Source organism: Hyposmocoma kahamanoa, unplaced genomic scaffold, assembly GCF_003589595.1.
Source record: "Hyposmocoma kahamanoa isolate Upper Pololo Valley unplaced genomic scaffold, ASM358959v1 87, whole genome shotgun sequence".
NCBI classification, from domain to species: Eukaryota; Metazoa; Arthropoda; class Insecta; order Lepidoptera; family Cosmopterigidae; genus Hyposmocoma; species Hyposmocoma kahamanoa.
Genome location: NW_020654422.1, coordinates 20151836 through 20163150, shown reverse-complemented (window position 1 = coordinate 20163150; position 11315 = coordinate 20151836). Strand labels below are relative to the sequence as shown.

The 11315-nt window shown below is 37.3% G+C and overlaps 1 protein-coding gene across 1 annotated transcript; it reads left to right on the top strand.

Annotated features, from left to right (window-relative positions):
* The first annotated feature begins 4451 nt into the window (after positions 1 to 4451).
* LOC113235516 (arylsulfatase B-like) lies at positions 4452 to 11315 on the top strand. The gene is made up of 6 exons (XM_026471251.1): positions 4452 to 4491; positions 6837 to 6904; positions 8575 to 8742; positions 9821 to 9969; positions 10568 to 10725; positions 11197 to 11315. Exons 1-6 carry the CDS (start codon positions 4452 to 4454, stop codon positions 11313 to 11315), a joined length of 702 nt encoding a protein of 233 aa, XP_026327036.1.

Genomic DNA, 11315 nt, shown 5'->3' with positions numbered 1-11315 from the left:
GACTTGGGCGGGTTTGAAAAGAATGTACTTTTTACTCTTTGTTAGTTTAAAATCTGCCGAATACACCTTATCAGAGTCCCTTAAAAATATTGATATACATGGGAAGAAAAGGCGCGGGTCATGAAAAATTTATTTTAATTTTCACAGTTTTCGATCTATGTACACAAAATTTTGATATTTGCCAAAACAATATTTTTGACGTAACTATAGTTATTAAAATTAAAAAAAAAACATATAATGTACCTAAAACTTTACAAATTTTTGTAATTCACTCGTCTTGTAAAATTTGCATTTATACGCCAATCGTGTTCGAACAAAACAACTTAAATAATTTAAATGAACACCGTTTTTCACCAAGTACCCAGAAAATTTTTACTATTGCTGCTATAAAATAAATGTAATTCATATTATAATATTATGATAAAATAATAGTAGTATTTAAAATGTAGATAAATACATTATTCCCGTGTGCTCATTAAGTTTTAATGGTCGGAAGGATCGAGTCCCCTGGCGCGAATTACGTTAGATAAAATATATCTAATGTGCATAATCTGTCAATGTTCTTGCTTCTTCTGGGTTATATTTGCCAATCGGCATAAGTTATCATAAGTACTCGTCGATTGTAGTCCAAGGTGCGCCAGACGCACAGGGGAGGCTCCAGTCGTGTACTGACTAAGACGTGTTTTCAGTTTTGCATCACACTCAAACTCGTCAAACTCGTTCTACCGAGTTAACTCAGATACGATATTTAGTGAGGAGAGAAAAGATATCGCGTTGTTCTTGTCTTTCTCTTACAACGTCAATTTATAACAGGCTTTTCTCATGTTGGCTATACTTAGAATGGTAGACAAAGACCTTTGCCATGTTGTGGAAAAGATCTGCCGATAGTGAATACTGAATTAAAGGCCAGTGTATACCGGCAGACGGCAAGCAAGAAAGAGAAATGCGCTGCGATGCTCCGAGGTCGGCCTCTAAAGCATTGCAATGTATACCTTATTTCAATTGAAATAGCATGAAATGTACTATGATAAACTTAATGTTTTCAATGTACATTGCAGGTGATCGAGATGATTTTTTATTGGTGTTCGATAATTAGTTAATACAAAGGTATTATAACGTAATGATTACTATTCAACAAATTTAAAATATTGTTAAATAAAAAAATAAATTAAATGTAACTGTTAATATTGTATGCTCCTTAACTGGTAAATTATTGTTATATTACCAATTTTATCGTGATTTGTTGCAAATATTTACATAATAATTGTTTATGCCTTTGAAACACTTGACAATGTTTTTAGATTTGATAAATAACTTCACGTTATGAAGTGTGATATACAAAATCGTCACAAATGTGGTATTTTAAAATCCGATTTATGTCCGATCCTAAAGCCGGTGCACAGTCGGCGTAAGGGGACTCGATCCTTGTATAGTTTACTAACTGTCGATGTCTCGATGCATTTTATTTTGTTCATAAGTGCGAATGTGTGAAAGGTAAAATGGACTGTAATTTAATAAAGTAAACGATTTATAAAATATTTTGTTTTATTCACACCTATAGTCCATTTGTTTAGGTACTTAACTAAATGTAAACAATCTTGATACATCTTTTTATTGAAACATGCTTTACAAATCAATAGGTATAAAAATAGGCATGCAATTTTATATGAAGCTAAGCATTTGTATTTTGTATTTGAAGGTAAGGCAAAATCATTTTATAAATGTATATTTCATTAAATAGACATCTCAAGATTGTTTACATTTATTTAAGTACCTAAACAGATGGACTATAGTTAATACTTATTTATTATGATTTGCATGTAAAATCTAGAAATTCCGAAAGTGCAATATATACATTTTTTTTAAATGGAACTGTATGGAGAAATCATAGGAGATACAAGGAATAGGAATTATAGGAATTCAATTATAGGAACCACTAAGTCTTTTTGTGAAAATAATTTTGGCATAGTACATTTTTTGGTCAAACGTGATTTGTCCATATAAAAATGTATAAAATTTATAAACATTTTTTTTAGTGCTGGTCGACTCAGTTTCGTGAAGGGATCATTTCATTGTATGGGACAAACAAACAAAATCGAGACAGCAGAAATTGGTAACATTTGATAAAACGTATTTCATAAAATTTAATAATGTTGTTTTAATGCCGATAGACTGACTCAGTTTCTTATAAGATTTTGTTGTATTGAAAAAAAAATCGATAGTAGAGCGTTGGATGCGGAGGTATCGAGTTCGATTCCCGGTAGAACCAATTTGGGAAATTAATTTTTATAAATTGGTTTTGGTCCCTTCTTGCCCGTGGACCACCTCTCCCATGGTCCACCTGGGTGGACCACGGATAATTATTTCTTCCCGTAGATCACCTATGTCACCTTGTCATTAAAACTCCATAACATTTCAATTGCAGAGAGATACGACTAATGAACAGATATATCAATTACTATTTATTATCTATTAATACAGAATAATCACTATTTTTATTTAATTACGATAATATACAGGTAAGGTAAAAAAGAGTTTTTGAAATTTGACTAGTCGGGACAAAGTATCATTGTCGTCGTGTCGTCTGTGGTGGACCACCACCAATATAAGTTTTGTGTTTATCTATTTTGTACCTAAGAGGTGAGCTATGGGAAGATCAAAATGCCCGTGGTCCACCCAAGTGGACATAGGTGATCTACGGGAAGAAACAATTTCCCGTGGTCCACCCAGGTGGACCAGAGAGGTGGTCCACGGGCAAAGAAGGGGTTTTGATTTGGGTGTTCTGGGGTTTTTTGTGATACCAAGTGACTGCACGAACAAGTCGTGCACCTGGTGTTAACCGATACGCCTGTCCATACAGTTTCAGTGCCACGCAGACCTTTAAATCGCAAAGATCTGAGAGACACTGCCACTACGCCTGTCACCTTGTGCCTGTAATTTCAGAAACACAGTAATGCTAACGTTACTGCTTGGCGGTAGAAATAAGTAAGGTAGCAGTATTTCCCTGGGCGAACTCTTTTACAAGGAGCTCTACTGCTGCTAAATGGATACTGCGCTAGAGTGATTCCGTTGTTATGGTACTCATAGTGCAGGAAATAATAATAATAATTATAACGCACACCCTCATAGTCCCGCATTAGGGAAACCCTGTGTCGCGAGTGCCATAGACACACACAAAGGCAGACAACCACAAATTACACCCAAACTCACGGGAGAACTGAATGTAGGCCATACAAATATTTCTCCCGACCGGGAATCGAACTCGGGACCTCTGACCTCTGTCGTCGAGTTGCGGACACCAGCCCGTTACACCAAGTACCAAGTATCCTAATTTGAGACTAGGTAATTGTTGTGGCTGTCTGGACTCTGATACATTATTTTTTATAACATCAAGTGACGGGACGAACAAGTCGTGCGCGTGATAGTTAGTTACACGCCTGTCCATAACAGTTACAGTGCCACTCAGAGCTTTAAATTACAAATATCTGAGGGGCACTACCACTGTGTCCGTCACCCAGAGCCATAGTTGACAAGTCGCATGTGTCTGTAATTTTACCAGCATTTCACCCTTCAAGTATCAATAGCCATTATTATTACTATAGTTAATTCGTCGTTTTCTTGGAACATTTTTGTTATCTATCACTTCCTCTCTTGACCGGGTTCTAGCAACGACACTGTACACTATTCGGAACGGTGTCATTCCTATAAAGTGTAAGAGATAATAATCTTTGACATTTGGTTATATGAGATCTACGATAGGTACATTCAGTTGCTTGTTGATGAAAAGAACAGTTAAATAAAACATTATACATTCCACTACTGGACACGTGTCTCCTCAAGCTTCGCGGTAGACAACCCGTGAATCTACGTGGTTTTCGTTGTCGTTGGTGACGTTAAATTGTGATGAATAAGGGATGGTTAAATATGGGTGATACAAAATAGCTGCCCTTATGTTGGACTTTTTTTCATGCGGTAAATTTTTTTCACTCTCCCTCCGCATAAAATTAATAAAATAAATAACAGAAGCGCAACTACAGTCACAAATGTCACCACCAAAAATATACCTTCACGTGTACCGCCTCTTTACGAGGCATCCTCACGCATTATTGTTTGTTCGACGCTCGGTCGAAGAATTGGCTCACTCAGAACGGTTGGCATATTTATACGACACTTTCATAATTTTTCAGATATTTACGGTTACACGCTCGAGAACCTAAGCTTTAGGTAAGGAACCTGTACCTAGTGATAACAATTTGTTTACGTAAAGCTTAAGCTTACGAAGTCTATTCTCTTTCACCGTCCGACATCTGTCCGAAACAGTTACTGTCAAGTCAGTAATAATAATAATAAATGTGTGCGTGTGCGCGTGTGTGCGTATTTGTTTAAGGTTTGACAGCCACGTGGGTCCGTGGACAGGTCACATTGATAATGATATGTATGATCACACTGCGATGGAGTTTGATGGTACCTGGGATTATGATTTTAGACAAGGTATGCAATACGGGGTGCTTTTTTAAAATTTATTCAATTTTATTGTTTGTACGAATCTCTAGTTGGAGTTTACTGTTAAAATTTTAAATACAAGGTACCTAATTATTACATACATTAAAATAATAGCGATTTAACGTCGGTTCGAATCCGACCGGATCGAAGGAATTTTTTCTGAGTGTTTTTTCTGAGTGTTCGATCTTTGTATTAACAATTATAACAAACTAGTGGAGTAATTTCACAAAAAGTAATTGAATATCAATTCAATAAAAATTTAATTAATACAGACTGGTAGCTGTAAAGGTACTAACTGGGTGATAAATCTGTCATAGATTTCTCATAGATGGCGCTACGACTAAAAAGTCGTTGAAAGACCAAGTACAAAGACACGACGCAAGCACATAGAAAAATTCGTGAGGTCCGTTGGTTCGTTCCGTGGCTTAGTTGGTATAGCGTCTGCCACGGTATGCAAGAAGACGTCGGTTCGAATCCCACCGGATCGAAGGAATTTTTTCTGAGTGTTTTTTCTGAGTGTTCGATCATTGTATTAACAATTATAACAAACTAGTGGAGTAATTTCACAAAAAATAATTGAATATCAATTCAATAAAAATTTAATTAAGTCCAAAATACATTAAAATATGAAACTTTCTATGGCACTTAAATCATTAACCCGGAATAAAGTTTTTCTTTTTATGGTGCCGCGACACACGTACTTATAACACTTCTAGTGCCACTCAGAGGTTTAATTGCAAAAATCTGAACGGCATTGCCAATACACCTGTTACCTTGCGACATAAAGCTGACAAATCCCATGCCATATATCCATACTTTCACCAGCATTGTACTAGCTTAAGTCCCTTTACGACCGGCGAGTCAATAGCAACCATCTTTCTTATTACCTGTATTGTGGTAGCTGTACATTTTGTCAACTTGTAACGTAAAGGTGAAAGTAAAAAAGGTTTATGACTCGACAATTCGACAAAAGTGTTTTGATGGTAATCTATTACAAAGTCGAAAATTTTTTTGTCCGAAATTGTTCGAATTTTCATTACTCCGAAAACCTAATTATAACGAATATCTTGATCAAGGATATCTTGAATGTTTATTGCAAAGACACGATTAGGTTCGATTAGGTCAGGTTAAGTTCGCCGGTAGATGCCCCAAATGTTCCGGGGCATCTCCGTGTAGGTCACCCCCCATGATTAAGGGGGCGATGGTGTAGGGGTCCGCCCAAAGGCGGACCAGCACCACCGGAGTCGCGGTAGCATCTGAAAAGGACCCCGCGGCTCCGGCGCCAGGTGCGCGCAGGAACATCGTGAGGTTTTTAGTGGGTATGCTCTTGGGGATCGACATAGTCCCCAGGAGAGAGTCCCACATATCCCCGCCGTCTCCCAGCGGCGGGGAATGCGTAACGCATTTTCCTCACGATAATTAAAAAAAAAAGGTTAGGTTAAGTTAGGTTTGAAAGAAAAAATATTTTCCTCTCAAAATACTTTTGAGGTTATGAAATTTCGACCAAACGTTATTTCTGGAAAATGTCATTTGGAACTACTGATAGGTAACCTGTTTACATATAACCACAGAGAAAGAAAATGGACTGCTTCGATAGTTGGACTTTTCTCTTTCCTGCTACTAAAGTGTCTATTAAAAATATTTTGAAAAATACTCATGTCATGGACATTTTATATACTAGCTATTGATCATCATTACCATCTATTTTTTTATATAATACCAAGTGACGGGACGAACAAGTCGTAGGCCTGTCCATAACAGTTGCAGTGCCACTCAGAGCTTTAAACCGCAAAGATCGGAGGGGCACTGCACGTGTCGCCCTGAGATATAAGTTGACAAGTTCTACGAGTATATGCCTGTAGTTCCACCAGCACCCCTATTCTTCAAAACCGGAATGCAATAATGGTCGCATTACTGCTTGTGCATGGCGGCAGAAATAGGTAAGGTTACTATCGAGTTCTTAGGTTTTCGCGATTGTTACACATAGGAAATGAAACCATTTTTCCGGATTTATATCGCGTATATTTGTTTTTTCAAACAAACCGACGTTTCGGGCCCTTTACAGATGATTGATGAGATTTGATGATGATTAACAAGGTGGTTTACATCAATATTAGACATAACTGGTTGAAGACTGTACCACCTCAGTCAACCGTGACCATGGGACCTGTAAAGGGCCCGAAACGTCGGTTTGTTTGAAAAACTAATAAACGCGATTTAAATCCGGAAAAGTAGTTTCATTTCCTATAGGTAGGGTTACTGTTACATTGCCTTTCGATTATACCATGTCTACCATAGACTAGCATTAGATATAATGACTATTTAATTTTCAGGTTTCCAAGTAGGCCACGAATATTTTGGTAAATACGCCACTGATATTTATACAGAAGAAGTTGAAAAGGTAAAAGTTAATCTATTATGTATGATGTAGCATTGCATCAGCCCCTATACGTCCAATTCACTACTGTTGTGTAAAAAGGTCGCTTTAAAAAAGATTTTAGACCATTGTTTAACAGGCAGGCCCATTGTAGGTACTGTGTTATTACACGTCTTCCATGAGTTTTTTAAAAGTATCTCCATCATGCGTAGTTTCCTACTTCATTATGTTTTCCTTCGACGTTAAAGCAAGCTATTTAAATTGCGCTTGAATCGAAAAGACTCAGTAGAGCAAACACAAGCTCAGAAACGAACTGGGACATTCCATGTGGAAGGTCATTATTCTCCAAACCAGGCTGTTGTGTTGGCGGGTCGTCCTCTTCGCTCAAATATGGTCGAAGACAGCGATGGCTGGTACACGCGTCAACTGAAATAACAATAAAAGTATAACTTATAATTATAGAAAAGAACGAATAGATTAAATAGAACAACAGGTAACTAACAGGGGAGGTTTTAGTCTGTGGGTCACTGGGTGCACATCATAGTTATATCGCGCGTATCATCTGGTCGGGACCTACAGCATCTATGAGGGTTTCCTTCTTCCCACGCAAAAAAACATGCTGTCGCGTTCTCATTTTTAAAATATATATGAAATAACTAACTATGAAACGTGACCTATTTTGTGCAATACACTGTAGGCTTGTATAGTTCATGAACTACGAACTATTAGGAACATATTCCCGACACTGACCGACATAAACTAGTTCGTCTTGTACGGTTTTAATAGTTCATCGTTCTTTTTAGTTCAGTACGAACTAGGAACTGCCTGCGTTGATAGTTCACCTGTCTTTTATTCAGTAGGAAGGGTGCGAGCGGGACAAATAGCGATCTTTCACTGCTTTTAGCACGAGTTCGAGTGGGATGCACGATTGAACGTTGCCAGCTCGTTCTAAGTCTTCTCTAATACGTATCTACATTATGTATTATGTATATAATATGTAAGCTTGCAAAAAAGTAAGTGCTCATATGTTTTGGTAGGTGTGATAGATATCTGTATGTATAATATCAACCTACGTGTACGAGTATATGAAATAGTTGTATGTATGTACCTAAATATTGTAATATAATATTTTAAACATACCGTTGTAACTAAAATTCTTGTTTTGTACTTCGGAATAAAGGAATATCACTAACCTATTCCAACAGTGGACAGCAGTTCAGTCTGACACTCAATTCGTTCTGAAATTAACGAACTTTTGTGGCAATGGCAACCTGACAAGAAGTGGCAGAGACAATATTTTAGAACAAGCAGTTATATTAGAAATAACATGTCTCAACATTTGTTTTGATGATGAGCTCAAGTAGGACTTTAACAGTACAAAATACGCTGTGTACGCTGTCTAACTTTATTCTAACAAATTAGTAGTTTTTACTGAAATCTTAAAGCCTATAACATGACGAACGAAGATGCATGGCGTCAAGTTGATACGTTGACGGAACTATTCAAATATGATACATGAGAGATTTTTAACTAAAAATACATATATTAGAATTAGTACCGAATTTCAATCAATTGAATCCTTTGATATTTTGGTCCTTCGAGCCGGATGTGTAATCGCATCCATAAAAGTTTAAACCTACCTACATAGAACTTTATCATTGAGTTTTCATCAAATTTTATTTCCACGCGGCTAGGAGTCTCCTCTCAAAATTGGACGTCCGAAATCCGTGGGCAAAGTAATATCGTCGCTTTACATACACGGTCTACTTAACAACACCGTGGTCGTATTCACCACTGACAATGGAGGTCTACCGGCTGGTATGGGCAATAAAAATGCTGGCTCCAATTATCCTTTAAGAGGGGTAAGATTCCATTTACTGTTGTTTCATTTTCTTGGTTCTTCGCGGGTAGTTAATTTTTATTTAACTTTATTGTTTGTACGAATTAAAAGTAAAATAATAACACTATAACCTTAAATAATATCATCTAAATTTATTTTAAAACACATGTTAGTAGGTAGATAAAAATGTAACAGTGTCAGCCTGAACTGTGTTTTCAGACTTTACCCTTTTGGTGGATCTCGCTACATTTTATATAAGTAGTAATCAAATTGTCAGAATGGCAAACGAGCCACCATTGACTTACAAATAAATGGACGACGGGTCTAATACAAAAACCACGAAAAAAATGTCCCAAGTCAACCTATTTAACGGTAGTGACATGTAAAGGAATATGAAAAAGCTAAAACGTTGAATTTAAATTGTAATGTCATCGCAGTACTGTCTAATTTTGCTTGCTTCGCTGTCATTCGAACAAACGAAGACTAAAGCGTGAATGACGCTCTGTATACGATTTTAACGCCCTATTAGTTCGGACACTTTTTAGCGCGGACCCGACGTCCATATAATTGTAAGTCAATGCGAGCCACATAAAATATTGAATTTTTACGTATTCTTACTTTGAAGTTTAGATACAAGACATAAACACGAACATTCATGTATTTTTTTAATATTAGACTACACACATACGTTGCTCTAATCCCAAAGTAAGTACCTAAAGCACTTGTGTTATGGAAATCGGAAACAACAACGGTACCACAAACACCGAGACCCGAGACAATATAGAAAAGTTAGTTTTCTACACCGATCCGAACGGGGATCGATCCCGGGACCTCAGAGATAGCGACACCATGAAAACCGGTGTGCAAGCTATTCGACCACGGAGGTCGTCTATACACATGGAACTATTTACATACAAAAATAAGTCTAAGCAATATTTTCTGATATCGTAAGTTTCACGGACCACATAAGTAAGTTTACTTCCTATCTCCGACAGTTTTTATGTCTTCTGGTCGTAGCTTGTGCCTTCTTATTCAAAGAACTGTAAAACTTAACTCAAAACGCATAGAGTACCTTTTTATTTGTTCATAATCATATATAGGGTAAAATGACTCTTTGGGAAGGTGGCACTCGCGGAGCTGCTGTACTATGGAGTCCCTTAATAGAGAAAAAGTCCCGTGTGGCAAGCCAAACGATGCATATTGTAGATTGGCTGCCCACTTTGTACAACGTTGCTGGTGGCAATGTAAGGTAAAAATAATTTAATTACCCCCATAAACCTCGTAATGTAATATGATAATCGTCAGATTCTAGAACAACGGAATTTACTTCGGACAAATTACCCATAACACTCAGACCGGAATCAATATAAAAAGGTTCTTTTACCTTTGTGCAAACCAATGGGCCGCCGAGGTCACTGTATATGGAACTTGGAGTAAACGTTTCAGTTCTTTACCATAGGATGCTATGTAAATTTTTGTTGTCATGCGCCATTTGGTAAGGAACACGCCTGTCCATAGCAGTTCCAGTGTCACTCAGAGCATTAAATCGCAAAGTTCTAATTACCACTGCCACTGTGCGCGTCATCCTGACACATAAGTTGACATGTCCTGTTTGCCTGTAATTTCACCAGCACCCTTAATTACCCTTCAAAACCCACATTACTGCTTGCTTCCTTGGACGAAATCTTTCGCAAGGAGACTTTACTGTTAATAATGTAACCGAAAAGTAGAATATAGATGATGTACCCTCGATTGCAGCTCCATAGTTCATAACTTCGGTTCACAGTAGAGTCAATTGTGCTTATTTGAATTACATTGTAGTAAAGTAAAATTTTAAACGTCAACAGTGTATTTCAAGGCATAGACGGTATTAATCAATGGGAAACTCTGTCTAAAGACGGTGAATCTCTTCGAAACACAGTAGTGTACAACATTGACGACGTGAAAGGAACAGCTGCGATTGCTGTAGATGGTTGGAAACTTATTACAGGTATTTCATTTCTTAGTACACCATCGTTATTATCCTCCATATCCGTGTCTGGTTGAGATACGTTGAGTCACCTTTTCCCACGCTCGTATACTTTTGATTGACACTGAATTTGTGCTTTTGTTACTCTACTATAATCCAACCAATTTTTTTTTTGTTCAGTTGCAGTGCCATTCAGAGCTTTCAAACGCAAAGAGCTTCGGGACACGGCCACTGTGCCCATCACGTTGAAACATAAAGTTGACGAGTCCCTTGTGCCTGTAAGGCCTTAAGCACCCTTACTCTTCAAAATCGGAACGCAGTAATGCTCACATTACTGCTTGGCGGCAGAAAAGGGTAAGGTGGCAGTACTTGTCTGGACGAACTTTTCAAACATCGAAGCAATCCATTTTCCATCTCTGTGAAAACACATACTATCGTTTACGAATAATATTTTCCTAGTTTCATCTTTATTTGTACAAAATAAACCTTCCATTAATTAAGGTGAAGAGAAAGACGGTTGGTATGAACCCGACGGCCGTGAAGGGAGTTACGATACAGAGTTACTATTAAATAGTTTAGCTGGTAAAACTATTGCCAGTCTAAATTTAATGCCTTCAATGCATTGA

Bases quoted from the DNA above. Each gene is read 5' to 3' on its own strand.
- LOC113235516 (XM_026471251.1), top strand. From the start codon at position 4,452: ATGGAGTTTGATGGTACCTGGGATTATGATTTTAGACAAG. The intron at 6,905-8,574 runs GTAAAAGTTAAT...CCACGCGGCTAG, and splicing joins ATACAGAAGAAGTTGAAAAG to GAGTCTCCTCTCAAAATTGG. The intron at 10,726-11,196 runs GTACACCATCGT...ATTAAGGTGAAG, and splicing joins TACAGGTATTTCATTTCTTA to AGAAAGACGGTTGGTATGAA.